Source organism: Trachypithecus francoisi, unplaced genomic scaffold (assembly GCF_009764315.1).
Source record: "Trachypithecus francoisi isolate TF-2019V2 unplaced genomic scaffold, Tfra_2.0 Lachesis_group5, whole genome shotgun sequence".
Classification (NCBI taxonomy): Eukaryota; Metazoa; Chordata; class Mammalia; order Primates; family Cercopithecidae; genus Trachypithecus; species Trachypithecus francoisi.
The window spans coordinates 41,961,340-41,981,044 of NW_022681470.1; the positions used below are offsets into that span (position 1 = coordinate 41,961,340).

At 38.5% G+C, this 19,705-nt stretch overlaps 1 protein-coding gene across 3 annotated transcripts in view; it reads left to right on the forward strand.

The window, feature by feature from the left end:
- RNF2 (ring finger protein 2) overlaps positions 1-4,939 on the forward strand; it is a 55,078-nt gene extending 50,139 nt beyond the window's left edge. For all 3 annotated transcript variants that reach the window (XM_033196436.1, XM_033196437.1, XM_033196438.1), the window contains 3 exons: positions 822-1,094; positions 2,539-2,710; positions 2,938-4,939. In XM_033196436.1, the coding sequence (XP_033052327.1) occupies positions 822-1,094; positions 2,539-2,710; positions 2,938-3,039 (547 nt within the window). In that variant the 3' untranslated portion in view covers positions 3,040-4,939. The remainder of the gene's footprint in view (positions 1-821; positions 1,095-2,538; positions 2,711-2,937) is intronic.
- The last annotated feature ends 14,766 nt before the right edge of the window (positions 4,940-19,705 follow it).

A 19,705-nucleotide genomic window follows, 5' to 3' on the forward strand; every position in this document is an offset into this window, starting at 1 on the left:
GCTTCTGTATCCACTTTGGTTATTTAGGTACCATCGCATTTTCCTCAGATTCATTTTGTATTGCCTCAGCTGACTTTGAGGAAGGTCAGCAGGGAGAAAGTACTTACTATTCTTCTTAAATTTTGTTTCCTTAAGAATTTCTTTAAAGAGGCATAAATATCTTCCCTAAGAACTTTTACATTTTCATATCTGAATCATGCCTTTCTTCAGACCTATAACCTCATGACATAAAATGATCACAATATAAAGATTTGTCAATTAATTCTTAAAGTCTTTTGTTTAATAAAGAAAACTATTTTTAAGAGATAGCATCTCACTCTGACCCAGGGCAGAGTACAGTGGAGTGATCCTAGTTCACTGCACTCTTGAACTGCTGGGCTCAAGCCATCCTCCTGTGTCAGCCTCCCAAGTAGCTGAGATAATAGGTGCACCACCACCCCCAGCTACTTAACGTTTTTTGTTGTTGGTAGAGACAGGATCTTGCTTTGTTGCCCAAGCAGGTCTCAAATTCCTGGCCTCAAGCTCCTCCCATCTTGGCCTCTCAATGTGTTGGGTTTACAGGTGTGAACCACCATGCCTGGCCAGTAAAATTATTAAGTGAATAGAAACAGTTGTTAAATTATTTAAATGTTTGCCTGTGAGTGAGAGAGATTTTTTTAGACCTTTCAGGAACATGTGGGAAAAAATGTCATCCAACTCAGAGCAAATTCAGTTACCAGTTTTTTTTGGAATTCTAAAGTTCAGTAGCAAACATGTTTCAGATTTGTTGCTTTAAAGACCTAAAAGTAAATTTTATGCATCCTTTTTTCCCTCTTGACTAGACTGCAGCGAGGCAAGAAACAACAGATTGAAAATGGTAGTGGAGCAGAAGATAATGGTGACAGTTCACACTGTAGTAATGCCTCCACACATAGCAATCAGGAAGCAGGCCCTAGTAACAAACGGACCAAAACATCTGATGATTCTGGGCTTGAGCTTGATAATAACAATGCAGCAATGGCAATTGATCCAGTAATGGATGGTGCTAGTGAAATTGAATTAGTATTCAGGCCTCATCCCACACTTATGGAAAAAGATGACAGTGCACAGACGAGGTAAGTGTGTGGATTAGTTTCAGATTATCTAAATTCAGAATGTTTACTTTGGAGGTAAAAGGCAGTCTTGTGTAAGAAGTAGGAGCAATATTTGTCATCCCATTGATTGCGGGGGTTCAGTTACTAGCTGCCTAGATTGTTGTTTTCTTCCTTCCTCCCTCATGTGCTTTCCACCCAAAGTTGCACATCTGAAAGGAATGACTCTCCTTGGTAGAGAAGGTAAAGGGGCCCATTCAAATTTCTCAACAATGATACTAGAGTGCCAGTAGGCTCTAAAACTCATGCTGGTAAGAATGGCACTTTACTACCGTATCTCCATCACACTGCCTGCCGTTGAGTACAGATAAGCATCAAATATTTATTGAATGAGGGATTGAATGATATATTATGCTTTAGAAATCCTTAATGCACTTTTCTTTTTTTTTTGAGATGGAGTCTTGCTGTGTCACCAGGCTAGAGTGCAGTGGCGTGATCTCAGCTCACTGTAGCCTCTGCCTCCTGGATTCAAGCGATTCTCCTGCCTCAGTCTCCTGAGTAGCTAGGACTGCAGGCTCGTGCCAGCAAGCCCAGCTAATTTTTATATTTTTAGTAGGGACAGGGTTTCACCATGTTGGCCAGGATGGTCTCGTTCTCTTGACCTCGTGATCTGGCTGCCTTGACCTCCCATAGTGCTGGGATTACAGGCGCAAGCCACCGTGCCTGGCCTCTTTTTTTCTTTTTTGAGATGGAGTCTTGCTCTGTCTCCCAGGCTGGAGTACAGTGGTGCGATCTTGCCTCACTACAACCTTTGCCTCCTGGGTTCAAGCGAGTCTTCTGCCTCAGCCTCCCCTGAGTAGCTGGAATTACAGGTGCCCGCCACAACACCTGGCTAATTTTTCTATTTTTAGTAGAGATGGGGTTTCACCATGTTGGCCAGGCTGGTCTTGAACTCCTGACCTCAAGTGATCCACCCTCTTCAGCCTCCCAGAATGTTGGGATTACAGGTGTGAGCTATCACACCTGGCCCAAATGAACATTTCTATGCTTAGTCTTAAAAAGACATTTTAATTCTTAGACAATAAGAAATTAGCTTCTATTCTGTTTCTGTTGCTGCTATAGCCAGCAGATTCTGGTCATTCAGGTTTGGGGATATGTTGTTCCTTTTTCCCCCTTAGTGCTTTGTGTATTTGTTTGATTTTTGTCACTGTGTATCATATTTTGCAGAAGGTAAGGTAGGTAAAGCTTTTGTAGACTGACAATAAGATATTGAGTGTTTACTTTCCCCTCTTCTGTGCCTATCAATAAGAAATTTAGATTGTAGAGAGGTAGATTTCTGATACTATTTTGTCAACAATTGAGACATTTCCGTTTTACTTAGTTTTTAAGAAATGCATTCCATAATTTAAGTACATTTTTCTCATTGGCATATTCTAGATATGAAATTTTTAATTATTTATTCTTCTAGATACATAAAGACTTCTGGTAACGCCACTGTTGATCACTTATCCAAGTATCTGGCTGTGAGGTTAGCTTTAGAAGAACTTCGAAGCAAAGGTGAATCAAACCAGATGAACCTTGATACAGCCAGTGAGAAGCAGTATACCATTTATATAGCAACAGCCAGTGGCCAGTTCACTGTGAGTATTTAAAATAATAGGCTGTTGAAACTGGGAGCACGTTGACAAACTGAGTGGCAAGTGGTGGGGTAGAATCTAATAAATAATGTAAAAAACCGTAACACAGTGTTAAGTGACAAGTAGTTATTCCTAAGATTGAATAAAAAGATTCTGTGAACTTCAATTTTAGTTTCATTTCATTATTATAGTTTGTGCAGTTTTCATAATTTCTTTCTTTTTTGTTTTAGGTACTAAATGGCTCTTTTTCTTTGGAATTGGTCAGTGAGAAATACTGGAAAGTGAATAAACCCATGGAACTTTACTACGCACCTACAAAGGAGCACAAATGAACTTTCAAAAACCAATTCTGAACTGAACTTTTTTATAGCCTATTTCTTTAATATTAAAGATATACTGGCATTACTTTTATGGACAGATCTTGGATATGTTGTTCAATTTTCTTTCTGAGCCAGACTCGTTTATGCTATTCAAATCTTTTCCCCTTAATTTAAGATTTCCTTTTTGGAAGGGATTGCAATTATTCAGTATTTTTTTCCTTTCTTTAAAAAAATATATCTAAAATTTCTTGTGATTTTTTTCCCCCACAAAGTGTAGTTCCACTTGGAGCACCCTTTTGACCCAGGAATTTTTCAATTTCTGTATTCTTATAAGATTCAGTTGGCTGTCCTTTTCCCACTCCCCTTAAAAGATTTTTAATCATACAGAATGTTAAATATGTATTCTTACTTTTTTCCCCCCGGAGTCTTGTATATTTATAGTTTTCTATATAAACTGTAGTATCTTCATGAAGACCCAAGGCTCAAATTTACTGTCCTTAAAAACAGTTCTCATACGATTATTCTTTTCATGGTATTTTCTTCCATAATATCTCATTTTAAAAAGAAGTTCTTTATGAACTTAGTGTCCATTGTCATGCAATGTTATTTTTTTTCCATTCTTTTTCCCCGTAATTTTGGAATTTCTGGTCCTGGAAAGAATCAAACAAAATCTTAAGTTCTATGAGAACTTGGTTCATTGACAGATTTTGCTGAAGAAAGAAAAATTAAATTGGTAGTAAAATATAGTCTTCAAGTATATATTTGAGAGTGCTTTTTTTATTAGTTCTGCTGTCACTTCATTTCCTTTATTATATGTGATTTTTTCCCATGAAAATATCAGAGATAATGGAGATATTTTGCACTTTAGCCTTGATGAAAAGTACAAGATATGTTCAGAACTTCCCTAATTTTTTTCTTATTTGTAGCCACATAAGTTTCAAGAATAACATGGCACACAGAACAATGGAAAAAAGTTTGTTTCCATTGGAAAAGTGTATCATTTTGGGGTTGCCACATCAGTTTATAAATTTGGCGCTCTTCTAACTACACTCTGTAGAAGGTTAATGGAGCTTGAGCCCTGCTTTGATATGTAGTGAAAGATAATTCTGTAGAAAAACGTCAGCCAGTAGGGTAAAGTCATTCTACTGTTCCTAATTTTTATATTGAGGGACAATGTTGGATGTTTGGGTGCCAGAAGGCTTTTTTGACAGGTCAGAAATAAGATTGACTTGTGTGTTGTATTTCATCTCTCTCCAGACTCTAGGTATGTTTCCAAGTTTATATATCACAGTATTTAAAAAGACATGTTTGCATTGAGAAATTAACCCTAAAGGGTTTTTGATAGGAGGGTGTAGACCTCCAGTACCTTTGTAACTAAAGTCTGTCTAGTCATTGTAAATATTTATCTGTCAGTTTTGACAGATTGGGGCCAGCTTGATGTTTTAAATCTTCAGCCCGGTATGAAAACTTAAAGGTATATATTCAATTTTTTACCATTTTATTGAAAATATTTAAAATCTGTTTTTACAGGGTTTTTTTTTTTTGTAATCTGTGCCATGAAATTTAAAAACCACCAAAAATCAAGGGAACTTTTATATATTCAATTCATTTTCTGGTGTAATGTTAAAGTTGTATAGATTATTAATGCATGCCCACTGAATATAACCCTGGTTTTGTGATAAAACTGCTTAGATTTTGTTGATGACGTTAGATTAGTAGTTGCATTACATAACTAAATTCCCATTGTGATTATTAATTGAAATTTTGTCTTTAAGCAGAGTTATTTGTGAAGATAAGCTTTGTGCTTAGAGAATGTATGTGTTTTTATCTGTTAGTATGGGAGGATATAAACTGCATCGTTAGTGAAATTATTGGTTGTGTAATCCTTTGTGAAATATAATTCTAGGTATTTGATAGGGTATTGAGTGTATTTTGTGTGTGTGTGTGTGGATGTGTGTTGGGGTGGGGGAGAGGAGATGCTGTTGGCCATCACTATCAACCAAGGTTTCAAAAAGTATTATCTAAGTAATTTCTGTTATCACTATCTCAACTGAGGAACAAAAGGCTCACCACAAGTGTGGTGTGAAGGCGTTGGGTACTTATTTCTAAATTTTTTTTATGGTAACATACACATAATCAAATTTACAATTTTAACCATTTTAAAGCACATAATTCAGTGGGATTAGGTAAATTCACTATCCTGTGTAATGATCACTACTGTCTACTTGTACAACTTTTTCATCACCCCAAACAGAAACTCTGTGTGCAATTAAAGTAATGCATTTCTCTTCTTAACCCTTAGCAACCTCTATTCTACTTTCTTTTTTTGAATTTGACTATTTTAGGTGTCTCATGTTAAGTGGAATCACACATTATTTCCAAGGTTCATGTGATAGCATGTATCAGAATTTCATTCCTATTTATGGCTGAATAATATTGTATGTATATGCCACATTTTGTTTATCCATTCCTCTGTTGATGGAGACTTTTGGTATTGTTTATCCATTCCTCTGTTGATGGAGACTTTTGGTAATACTGTAGCGAACATTATTGTAGAAGTATATAATTGAGTTCTGCCTTCTGTTATTTTGGGTATATATGAAGGAACAGAATTACTGCATCATATGATAATTCTATTAATTTTTTGAGGAACTCCAAACTGTTTTCCATAGCAGCTTCATTCTTTTATGTTCCCACCACCAATGAACAAGGGTTCTGGTTTTTTTGTATCCTCTGTAATACTTGTTATTTTATTTTCTTCTTTTTAAAATAATTATCTGAAGGGGTATCCTTATGATAGCTGTCTTATTGGATGTCTCCTTTCATTGTGGTTTTAATTTGCATTTCCCTAATAGCTTGTGATGCTGAGCGTCTTTTCCTGTACTTATTGGCCATTTGTGTGTTTTCTGTGAAGAAATGTGTATTCATGTCCTTCACCCATTTTTGATTGGGTTCTGTTATTGTTGAGTTGTGGACATTCTTTATTCTAGCTAGTAATCCATTATCAGATACATGATTTGCAAATATTTTCTCCCATTCTGTGGGTTTTCTTTTGATTCCCTTGATCATTGGCAGAATTTGATGTACAGAATTTTTTTATTTTGAAGTCTAGTATATGTGTGTTTTTTCTTTTGGCTGTGCTATTGGTGTCATATTCAGGAAGATTGCCAAATCCAGTGTCATGAAGATATTCCTCTTTTAAGAGTTTTGTAGTTTTAGCTCTTGGTCTTTGATCCATTTTGAGTTTTGTTTATGGTGAAAGTTCAGTGTCCAGCTTTGCTTTGTTCATTTGTATTTGGATATCCAGTTTTCTTTCTTTTTTTTTTTTTTTTTTTTTTTTGAGACGGAGTCTCACTTTATCACCCAGGCTGGAGTGCAGTGGCCGGATCTCAGCTCACTGCAAGCTCCGCCTCCCGGGTTTACGCCATTCTCCTGCCTCAGCCTCCCTAGTAGCTGGGACTACAGGCGCCCGCCACCTCGCCCAGCTAGTTTTTTGTATTTTTTAGTAGAGACGGGGTTTCACGGTGTTAGCCAGGATGGTCTCGATCTCCTGACCTCGTGATCCACCCGTCTCGGCCTCCCAAAGTGCTGGGATTACAGGCTTGAGCCACCGCGCCTGGCCGGATATCCAGTTTTCTTAGCCCTTTCTCCACTGAATGATCTTGGTGCTCTTGTTCTAAATCATATGTGAGGTTTTATTTCTGGATGTTGTGTTCTATTGGTCTATATGTTTGTTCTTATGCCAGTACCACACTATTTTGATTATTTTAGCTTTGTAATAAGTTTTGCATTATATCATTTCTAACCCTTTGAGTCTTAGGAAGACAGTATTTCCTTTGTGCACATTTGAGAAGATAAAGGCTCAGGATTCTGATTTGGATAACTAAATGTGAGGTAACTGAAATGCCAAGTGAGAAAAGGCATCTCTTAAATTCCCATTGTATTTCTATTCAGAAAAGTTTCAATTTCCCCCAAAATAGCCTCAAACCCCCCCCCCCCCCAAAAAAATCACACTCCAGAGAATTATCACTCTTGACCTATCTGGAACCTCACTGAAAAGCTCTTTTCTCTGAGCATGTCTTTGACTGGACTCAGCTCTCTTTGCTTAAAAAGCTCTGTTTGCATGGTGTTTGTGAAAAACAGTTCCCTGCAGTTGTTTAACACAGCACTTGGCTCAGGCATGTGGGGCTAAAAAGCAGCTGAGTAAAAAGTAAGAAATGTAGAGGGTTTTGAAAAGTTCCATTATGTTCCTGGGAATCTCAAAGGCCACGCTTATGTGCAAGACTGTTTGCATGTCCAAGAAAAAAATCTAAGGCACTAACCTCACCTGTAGCTGACGTTGAGGCTGTGTGCCAGCAGGAAGTGAAGGGTAAGCCACAGTTGTAAACTATATGCTGGAGTTTTGAAGGCATATCCCAGACGGAGTGCTTTAGCAAGACAGAGACTGGTTCAGAGCATTTGAAGAAGTCTGTCTAGTTATTAGCTGACCACTAAGCTAATGGAGCAGAGACTTCAGTGGTCACAGCAAAGAATGCACACATTACAGGGTTAGTCAAAAGAAGGCCACTAAACAGCAAACACAACAAACCCTGGGGACCTAAAGGGATTCTGATTTCCAAAGTTGCCACATTGTATTACAGTCGTCTTCCATTATCCACGGTTTTGCCCTCGTGGTTTGTTACCCGTGGTCAACTGCACTCTGAAAATACTAAATGGAAAATCCCAGAAATAACTCGTAAGTTTTAAACTGCACACTGTTCTGAGTAGCCTGAGGAAATCTTATGCCATTCCACTTGGGACATGAATTATCCCCGTGTCCAGCATATCTTTGCTGTATATGCTACTCGTCCATTAGTCACTTAGTACATGTTATGGTTACCAGGTTGATTGTCATAGTATTGCAGTGTTTGTGTTCGTTTTACTTAATGGCCCCAAAATGCAAGGGTAGTGATGTTGACAATTTGGGTATACCAAAGAGAAGCCATAAAGTGCTTCCGTTAAGTGAAAAGATAAGAGTTCTTGACTTAATAAGGAAAGAAAAAGTAAATTATGCTGAATTTGGTGAGATCTGTGAGAAGAACAAATCTTTTTTCTATGTCAAAGTTGAGACAAATCTCATGAAATTGTGAACAGTATATTGTTACGATTGTATATTGTTGTTGATCTGCCTAATTGATAAACTTTACCATAAGGTATGTGGGTGTAGGAAAAAAACGTAAGAAGTACTACAGGGTTTGGTACAACCTGTGGATTCAGGGATCCACTGGGGATCTTAGAACATATCCCCAAGGATAAAGGGGGGACTACTGTATTTTAAGAGCCTAGTTTTCAACAGAAAATTACAAGACATATAAAGAAACAGAATTATCTATGAGGAAATCCAGATGTTGGACTAATTAGACAAATACTTTTGTCAGCTTTTAAAAACTGTTCAAAGATCTAAAACCATGTCTGAAGAACTAAATAAGAGAGGAATGTCTCACCAAATAAATACCAATAAAGAAATTATGAACAAACCAAATGGAAATGTGGACTGAAAGATAAAAGAATCAAAATTTAAAATTCACTATAGTCTCAACAGTGGATTCAAACTGGTAGAAGAAATAACTTGAAGACAGGCCAATTGAGAATATCCTGTCTGAAAAACAAGAGTGCAAGAGTGGAACCTCAGAGACATGTAGGACACTATCAATTGTACTAGCACCCAGAACTGGAGTTCGAGAAGGAGAGGAATGAAAGGGGCAGAAAGTGTATAGTTGGAAGAAATAATTGCCAAAGGTTTAAAAATTTTATGAGAAACATTTAAACATTTGATGAGAAAAATTTGATGAGCACATTTAAAAAGCTCAACAAACTATCATATAAACTCAGATCCACAAAACTAAGAGTACTGTGAACAGCATGAGAAAAGCAATTCACAAACAAGGGGTCCTAACAGCTCACTTCTCATAATAAGCTACCATAGAGGCCAGGATGCAGTGAATGCACATTCCCAAGTACTGAAAGAAAAAAATAGCCAAGAAATCTTTATCAGTAAAATTATTCCACAAAAACGAAGGAGAAATTAATAAGACACGCCCACATAAACAAAAACAAAGACTATCACTAGTAAACCTTAACTACAAGAAATACTAACGGGAGTTCTTTAGGCTGAAATGAAAGATTAGATAGTAACATAAGTCCACACAAAGAAATAGCACTGGAAAAGGTAACTGAATAAATATAAAAGACAGTATAAATGTGTTAGCTCAGGCTGCTATAACAACGTATAGACCAGATGGCTTAAACAACAGATACTTATTTCTCATTCTGAAAGCATGGAGGCCAGAAAGAAGTTGCAGAATGTTTTCCAGGTGCTGAAAGGAAACTGCTAATCCAGGTACCTTAGCAAAAATATCCTTTGGTAATGAAGGGAGAAGAATTTGCTGCCAGCAGACCTGCCCAAAAAAGAATGGCTAAAGGAAATTCTATAAACAGGAGGGGCATGATAATAGAAGGAACCCTGGAACATGATATATAGAGAAAGGATGCAATGAGAAAAAAAATATGACTAAATTGAATACACTCTCCTCCTAAGTTCTCTAAATGTTGCTTGATGGCTGAAGTAGAAGTTATGCTATTGATGTTCAAAATGTATGTAGAGTTAATATTTAATGATTATAAACAGGAATAGTTAAAGGGAGGTAGGTTTTCTATACTTCACTTGAATTGGCAAAATCAGTAGACAAGTTGTTTTTATCTAATAGAGCAACCACTAAATGTGGTTTTATAGTGTTTACGCAGAGATACACTCTAAAAGTAGAATTCTGAAAAATGTTCAAGTAACAGGCAGAAAATGAAAAACAATACAACAAATACAATACAATGTATTTCTGAGTAGAAATACAATGGGAATTTAAGAGATGCCTTTTCTCACTTGGCATTTCAGTTACCTCACATTTAGTTATCCAAAATCCTAAGCGTTTGTCTTCTCCAATGTACACAAAGGAAATACTGTCTTCCTAAGGCTCAAAGGGTTAGGAATGATATGACGCAAAAGTTATTACAATAAAAAACAAACCCACTTAGGCCCTAATATATCAATAATTACATGAAATGTAAATAGTCTAAATGTACCAATTAAAAGATTGGGAAATTAGTTTAAAAACATGACCCAGCTGAGGCTGGGTGCTGTGGCTCACGCCTGTAATCCCAGCACTTTGAGAGGCTGAGGCGAGTGGATCACGAGGTCAGGAGATGAAGACCATCCTGGCTAACACTGTGAAACCCCGTCTCTACTAAAAATAAAAAAAAATTAGTCAGGTGTGGTGTTGGGCGCCTGTAGTCCCAGCTACTTGGGAGGCTGAGGCAGGAGAATGGTGTGAACCCAGGTCCACCTCCTGGATTCAAGCAATTCTCCTGCCTTAGGCCTCCTGAATAGCTGGGATTACCTGCACGTGCGCCACCACAGCCGACTAATTTTTGTATTTTTAGTAGAAACGGAGTTCCACCATGTTGGTCAGGCTGGTCTCGAACTCCTGACCTTGTAATCCACCTGCCTCGGCCTCCCAAAGTGCTGGGCTTACAGGTGTGAGCCACAGTGCCCGGCCTATACCTTCGTTTTTAGTGCACATGGAACATACACCAAGATTGGCCATATCCTGGGCCACAAAACCTCAACAAATTTAAATGCACGGAAGTCATAAAGAGTGCTTTTTTCCTTTTTTTTAAGAAGAGTCAAAATACATCTCAACATCAGAAATATGAAGAACATCTCTAAACATTTGAAAATTGAACATCATGTTTCTAAATCATCCATGGGTCAAAGAGAGAGTCTCAAGGGAAGTTAAAAGCAAACAACTTTGAACTGAATGAAAATGAAAATACATCAGAATTTATAGGATATAAAGTGTTGAGGGAAATTTATAGCACTAAATGCATACCTTCAAGCAGAAGAGTCTCAATAAATTACCGCAAGAAACTAGAAACTCAAGGTCCAAGCAGAAGGAAGGAAAGATAAAAGCAGAAATAGATGAAATAAAAGGAGAATTACAATGAAATAAAAGGCTGGTTATTTGAAAAGATCAATAAAATGGACAAATCTCTAACAAGATAAATGAGAGAAGGAAAGAAGACACATATCCACACCATAGATGAAATGGGGGATATACTTACCACTACATATCCTACTGACATCAAAAGTATAAGAGAACAAACAACTCTACACATGTAAATTTGATAGATGAAGTAGACCAATTACTTAAAAAACAGAAGCTAACACAACACACCTAATATTAAAAAGATAATTTACATAGCCCTCTAGTATTAAGGAAATTGAATGCACAAATTAATAACTCCCCAAAGAAACCTTCAAGCTCCAGTGATTTCACTGGAGAATTCTACCAAATGTTTAAAGAGGAATTAATGCCAATTCTACAGTCTCTTTCAAAATATAGGGGAGAAGGGAACGTTAATTTATTTCATGAAGTTATTTTCACCCTAAACCAAAACCAGACAGTTAAGAAAATCACAGGACTGCATTTTTGATGAATACAGACTAAAAATAAAAAAAATTTTGGCGAGTAGAATTCAGTAATGCATACAAAGAGTTATGTATTATGACTTGGAGTTTATTCCAGATGCAAGGCAGTTTCAGTATTCAAAATTCAATTAATTTAATCTTCCATATTAAAAGGCTAAAAAACAAAATCAACTGATGCAGAAAAAGCAGCTGATGAAATTCAACACCCATTCATGAAACTCTCAGAGGCCTGGCATGGTGGCTCATGTCTGTAATCCCAGCACTTTGGGAGGCCAAGCGGGTGGATTGCACAAGCCCAGGAGTTTGGCCAGCCTGGGCAACATGGGGAAACCCTGTCTCTACAAAAATTAGCTGGGCATGGTGGCATGCACCTCTGGTCAGTCCCAGGTCCTTGAGAGGCTGAGGTGGGAGGATCACCCAAGACAAGGAGGTTGAAGCTGCAGTGAACCTTGATTGCACCACTGCACTTCAGCCTGGGTAACATAGTGAGACCCTGTCTCAATAAAAACAAAACACAACTTTCAGAAAATTAGGAATAGAGGGCAACTTCAACTTGACAAACAGCATCTACAAAAAAACCTATGGCTAACATTATATTTAATTGTGAAACACTTCAGTTCTCCCTGTGATTGTGAACAAGTATGCTGTCATTACTTATTCATCATGGAAATTCTAAACAAGAGAATAAAGAAAGAAAAAAAGAAAATGCATACAGATCAAAAAGGAAAAAACTATCCCTATTTGCAGATAGTTTTGTCTACATATAAAATCAGAAATTTGTAGAAACACTTCTAGAACTAATAAGTAAATTCAGCAAGGTTGAAAGATACTAGATAAACATAGAAAAAATAGTATTTCTATATATTAGTGATTAACACATGGACACTGAAATTTTAAAATATTACATAGCTTTTTTTTTTTTTTAAAGACTTCTTTGTAAATATACAAGTTAAAAGAAAAAAAAAAAGTAGCTTTTATCCCAGGAATGCAAGGTTGGTTCAACAAACAAATCAACTGATGTAATATACCAATAAAGTACAAAACTGACATAATCGTCCATTACAGATCCAGAAAAGCATTTGAAAAAAAACTTCAACCTTTTGTGACTAAAAAAAAACCTCAACAAAAGAGGAATAAAAGGAAACGTACTAAAAAAGGCATTTAAGAAAAAACACACAGCTAATTTCATACTTAATGGTGGTAGAATGAATGTTTATACCCTATCTTAATTTTCCAAGGTTTTCATAACAAATTATTCCAAACTTGGTGGCTTAAATTTGTTCTCACAGTTCTGGAGGCCAGAAATCTGAAATCAAGGTGTCAGTAGGGTGGATTTCTTATGGAAGCTGTGAGGGAGAATCCATTCCATTACACTGTCCTAGCTTCTTGTGGCTACTGGCAATTTGTGGCATTCCTTAACTTTTGGATGTATCATTCCAGTCTTTGCCTCCATTCTTTTTTTTTTTTTTTTTTTTTTAAGATGGAGTGTTGCTCTGTTGCTCAGGCTGGAGTGCAGTGGCGTAATCTCGGCTCACTGCAGCCTCTGCCTCCCAGGTTCAAGCAATTCTCCTGCCTCAGCCTCCTGAGTAGTTGAGACTACAGGCATGTGCCACCATGCCCAGCTAATTTTTTGTACTTTTAGTAGAGATGGGGTTTCACCATGTTGGCCAGGCTGGTCTCAAACTCCTGACCTCAGGTGATCCACCAGCCTCAGCCTCCCAAAGTGCTGGGATTACAGGCATGAGCCACCATGCCCAGACTTTGCCTTCATCTTCACGTGGCCTTCCCCTCTGTGTCTGTGTCTTCTTTTCTAAGGACCCCTGTCATTGGATTTAGGACCCACCTTAATCCAGGATGATTTCATCTCAAGATCCTTAATTACATTTGTAAAGACCCTTATTCTGAATAAGGTCATTCTGAAGTCTGAGTAGGCATGTCTTTTGAGGGCCACTATTCAAGTTGTTATAGTACACTCTCAGATCCCTCAAAATTCAAGTCTGTCCCACATGCAAAATACCTTCATTCAATCCAACATCCCCCTTAATCAACCTATTCCAGCATCAACCTGTACATCTAATACTTCTTGTAAATATTTTTAACCCACAAAGCCCCAAATCTTATCTAAATCAGGTACGGGTGATACTCTTGGGTATGATCCATCCTAGGGCATAATTCCTTTCTATCTGTAGACCTGTGGACTAGAAAACCAACTATCTGCTCCCTAAATACAATGGTGGGACAAGCATTGGATAGCCAGTCCCATTCCCAAAGGGAGGAGGAGGAATGAATAAAGGTATCACAGATCCCAAAGAAGTTCAAAACCCAGCAGAGAAAATTCCATTAGGTTTGACAGCTTGAGAATTACCCTCTGCAGCTTAATGCTCTGCTCTCCGGAGTCATAGTGTTCCACACTCTGGGTCTATGGAGGCTCCTTTGGCTCTCCAGAGGGGGCCACCTGTCTGCCCTCTGCTTCTGCACCTGTGCCTCTGCTTTTGGAGTCATTCTTCTTTTCTCTCAAAAGGTAGCACATGTTTGCAGTTGAGTAGCCCTATCAGCCTGTTCCCTGCCTGTAGAATTTTGAGAATCCAACAACCTTTTGCATTTTGTATAGTCTCTGTCCCTTTCATTCTAAGCCGGGCAATGTTTCTGCTGCTATAACATTCTCAAAATCCTTGTCTGTCTCCCATGTCTCATCCCATGGAGGTCCTTGCCATTAGACAAGAGAGATCTTGTCTTGATAGATAGACCTATCTCTTGATAGATCCTTCCTGGATAACCCCATCTCTATTTCTGGCTTTTGCTAAGACAGTTGATTACATCCACGAGTCACACACCTAATTTCTTCAGCAAAAGGTTGTCCAGCCGCTCCCTTGGCCCTCTCTCCACAGCATGCCTTTCCAACAGTATATTTGTTACTTAGCATCCTCTGCAATCAGGATAGGATGAGACTCTCGAAAATCTTCAAGTGCTGGTTGCTTTTTGCCTAATAGTTACCTCCTCAATTTATCTCTTTCCTCTAACATTTTATTCTAAGCAGCAAGGAGAAATCAGGCTGAGTCTTCAACACTTGTTACTTGAAAATCTCAGTTAAATATCCAAGTTTGTGGCTTATAATTTCTAATTTTTAACCAACAGTAAAACATAACTTAGTGGGTTGACACGGAGTCTCGCTCTGTCACCCAGGCTAGAGTGCAGTGGCATGATCTCAGCTCACTGCAACCTCTGCATCCTGGGTTCAAACAATTCTCCTGCCTCTGCCTCCCAAGTAGCTGGGACTATAGGTGCACAGAACCACACCCGGCTAATTTTTTGTATTTTAGTAGAGACAGGGAGAGCTCAGGCAATCTCCCGCCTCGGCCTCCCAAAGTGCTGGGATTACAGACGTGAGCCACCATGCCCGGCCCTGTTTTTTTTTTGGTTTTTTTTTTTAAAGAGGGTCTCACTATGGTCTCTCTTAACTATAACTCCTGTGCAGTAGCTATTCACAGGCATGATCATGGCACACTGCAGCCTCAAACTCCTGGGCTCAAGTGATCCTCCTGCCTCAGTCTTCTGAGTAGCTGGGATACAGGTGCATACCATCATGGCCCACTAATACAGCCAAGTTTTATGCCACTTTATATCAAGGATTGCCTTTTCTCCAGTTTCCACTGTTAGGTTCTTCATCAAAGACCTCACCAGAAGCATTTATTAATATTCATATTTCTACCAACATTCTGTTCATGAGAATATATTCTCTTAAGACAAAAGCTTTCTATAACATGTACTTCACTTCCTTTTTAGCCCTCTCAAGAGTCACATTTAACATCCATATTCCAATTTTTTCTGTCTTCAAGGCAATGTAGGTGGGAATTCAAGTCCAGACTGAGCAACATAGTGATACCCTGTTTCTACAAAAAATAAAAAATTTAGCCATATATGGTGGTGCACACCTATAGTTCTAGAACAAAAGCAAGCAAAACTCAAAATGGATTCAAGACTTAAGACCTGAAACTATAAAACTGAACTGAACTACCTGAAACTGTAAAACTAGTAAAAATAAAACACAGGGAAAAAGTTTTTTGACACTGCTCTGGGCAATTATTTTGTTTGATATGACCTCAAAAGCACAGGCAACAAAAGTGAAAATAGACAAATGTGATTGCATCAAACTAAAATGCTTCTGATACAGCAAAGGAAACAATCCACAGAGTGAAAAGACAACCTACAGAATGGGAGAAAATATCTGCAAACCACACATCTAACAAGGAGTCAATATCCAAAACATACAAGGAATTCGAAAAACTCAAAAGCAAGCAAACAATCTGATTAAAAAATGGGCAAAGGACTTGAATAGACATTTCTCAAAAGAATACATACAAGTGGGCAATAGGTATATGAAAAAATGCTGAATATTACTAATCAGGAAAATGCAAATGAGATCACCTCACATTTGTTAGAATGGCTATTGTGCAAAAGAGATAAATATGGGCAAGGGTATGGAGAAGGAACCCTTGTACACTGTTAGTGGGAATGTAAATTAGTATAACCCTTATGGAAAACAATATGGAGGTTCCCTAAAAAATAACAATAAAGCTGGGTTTGGTGGCTCATGCCTGTAATCTCAGAACTTTGGGAGGCTGAGGCAGGAGGACTGCTTGAGGCCAGAAGTTCGACGCAACAGTGAATCATGATTGTGCCCCTTCATCCCAGCCTGAATGACAGAGCGAGACCCTATCTCTAACAAAACTATATGATCCAGCAACTTCACTCTTGGTATTTATCCAAAGAAAATGAAATCATCCTGTCAAAGAGATATCTGCACTCCTATGTTTATTGCAGCCACTCCAATTTTGTTGCAGCATTATTCACAATAACTAAGATATGAAATCAACATAAGTGTCCAATGATGGATGACTGGATTAAGAAAATGTGTATATATACAACGGAACACTATTCAGCCATTTGAAAGGGGAATTCTGTCATTTGTGACAACGTGGATGAAACTGAAGAACATTATGCTAAGTGAAATAGGCCAGACATAAACGAATACTACATGTTCTCACTTACATGTGAAATATGAAACAGTCAAACTCATAGAATCAGAAGAACAGTGGTTGCCTGGGGCTAGGGGTTGAGTATAGAGAGGGATTGGGAGATGCTGTCAAAGGGTATAATTAAAAATTTTTTTAAAAACAAAGATGCAAAGATGAAAGAGATAATGCAATGCCATGGACTAAATGTTTGTGTTCCCCCAAATTCCTATGTGAAAATCTAAGCTCCAATATGACAGTATTTGGAGTTGGGGGCCTCTGGGAAGTGATTACACATTGTATATACATGTATCAAAATATCCCATGTACCCCCAAAATACGTACAATTATGATATATCAATTAAAAAATACAAAATAACCCTAACAGAAGTACTAGAATGTAATGTGAAATGTATATCACAGAAAGTAATAAAGGCCAGGTGTGGTGGCTCACGCCTATAATCCTAGCATTTTGGAAGGCTGAGTCAGGAAGACTGCTTGAGCCCAGGAGTTCAAGACCAGCCTAGGCAACATAGGGAGACCTCATCTCTACAAAAAATTTAAAAATTAGCCAAGTGTGGTGACTCAGGCCTGTGGTCCCAGCTACTCAGGACGCTGAGGTGGGAGGATCACCTGAGCCCGGAAAATCAAGGCTGCAGTGAGCTGTGATTGCACCACTGCACTCCAGCCTGGGAGACAGAGCAAGACTTCATGTCAAAAAAAAAAAAAAAAGTAATAAAAAGATGGAAATAGAGTAAAAAATAATAATTAAACAAATCTACCCAGAAGGTCTGAAATCTGAAGGTTTCAGGAAGAGAAAGATGGAATGAAGGAAAGAAAATTATTAAACAATGTAAGAAAATTACTCTGAAGTGAAGGACTTGAATTTCTTAATTTCTTTTCTTTTCTCTTTTCTTTTTTTTTTTTTTTTTGGAGAGGGAGTCTCGCTCTGTCACCCAGGCTGGAGTGCAATGGTGCAATCTTGGCTCACTACAACCTCTGCCTCCGGGGTTCAACCTCCACCTTCAGGATTCTCCTGCCTCAGCCTCCCAAGTAGCTGGGACTACAGGCACGTGCCACCACACCTGGCTAATTTTTTGTATTTTTAGTAGAGACGGGGTTTCACTGTGTTAGCCAGGATGGTCTCGATCTCCTGACTTCGTGATCCGTCTGCCTTGGCCTCCCAAAGTGCTGGGATTACAGGTGTGAGCCACCACGCCTGGCCAGGACTTGAACTTCTAAAGAACCCAGGGAATGCCTAGCACAAATAATTTTTTTAAAAGATGCACATCAAGCATAATATAGGATAAAAAGATACTAAAATTTCCAGAAAGTGCACGCGCGCGCACACACACACACACACACACATACACTCACACTCCCTCTCTTCTGTCAAAAAGATCAGAAAATCATAGAATGGATGTCTCAAAAATTGTTTAAGAAAATTAAATCATCTGTATCTTCTGTAGATTTTTTTTTTTTTTTTTTTGAGACAGAATTTTGCTCGTTACCCAGGCTGCAGTGCAGTTGCACAATTTCGGCTCACTGCAACTTATGCCTCCCAGGTTCAAGAGATTCTCCTTCCTCAGCCTTCCCAGTAGCTGGGATTACAGGCATGTGCCATCATGCCTGGCTAATTTTTGTACTTTATTAGTAGAGATGGGGTTTCACCATGTTGGTCAGGCTGGTCTTGAACTCCTGACCTCAGGTGATCCACCCGCCTTGGCCTCCCAAAGTGCTGGGATTACAAGCGTGAGCCACTGTGCCTGGCCTTCTGTAGTTAGAATTTAATAGATAATGCCTAAAATGGAATACAGGAATACTATTGAATACTATTGGTATATTATTTTCTTTTGCTTTTTTTTTTTTTTTTTTTAAGAGAACGGAGTCTCATTCTGTTGCCCAGGCTGAAGTGCAGTGGCGTGATCCGGGCTCACTGCACCCTCCGTCTCCCGGGTTCTAGCAATTCTCCTGCCTTAGCCTCCCATGTAGCTGGGATTTCAGGCACATGCTGCCATGTCCAGCTAATTTTTTGTATTTTAGTAGAGATGGGGTTTCACCGTGTTGCCCAGGCTGGTCTTGAACCCCTGAGGTCAGGCAATCCACCTGCCTCTGCCTCCCAAAGCGTTAGGATTACAGGCGTGAGACATCGCGCCCAGCCTGGTATATTATTTTCAAATAGTAAGTAGATTCTTAGTTTACCTCTTTCACTCCTAAGAATTAACTGGACTTGCTAAATAATGTATATATATTGCTTTGGCAAAACTAAACCAAAACTAGATGAAAATAAAACACTTGCACTCTTGGCTCATTTCTGTACCTAAATATGGTGTAATCTTGGCCAAATATCTTAGTTCTTTAACCCCATTAGCAGTGTTTTCTCTGATGGAGGGGTTGATGTTGTCTATGGTTCTTTCTATCTGTAAAACATGAATTGCTTTATCTTTGAAAGTACAGCAGGTCCTCAAAAAAATGTTTTGTTAAAATGTTGATGACCAAAAAATAATCACTTCCCTGGTGGCACCGCTGTCTGTGTGGAGTCTGCCTGCTCTCCCCACATCTATGTGGGGTTTCTCCTGGTGCTCCAACTTCCTCCGACGTCTCAAAGATGCCCATATTGGGTCACTGATGTGTCTACATGTGCCAGTGTGAATAAGTGTGAGTGTGTGTGTGAGTGCACCTTGCCGTGGGATGGGCATCCTGTCTAGGGCTGGTTCCTGCCTTGTGCCCTGAGCTGCTGGGACAGGCTCTGGCCATCTGCTACCCTGAACTGGAATAAGCAGGTTGGAAAATGAGTAAATGAACACAAATTCTTGTAAAATAAAAATTTGTGAAGTAAATAATAATCATAAAGGTGTCTATGACAAAAAAAAAAGATGCAGTACAACAGTGCTCAGCGAGCCCACCATATTTGTTATTGTGTTTGAACTGTGCAGTGGTAGGAAGTGCTCCTTATAATTTTTGCTTTGTAAACATTTATTACTCAATGTAAACCCCCCACCATTACAATTGCTGTCACTCAGATTTACCAAAACTTGGGTAAATAATTATGTTGTTTTTATTGATCTTTCTTAGATCTATGCATGACTCACATGTATTTCAGTGTTTAGTATTAGAAGTGTTTGGGGTCTCTACTTAGAAGTTT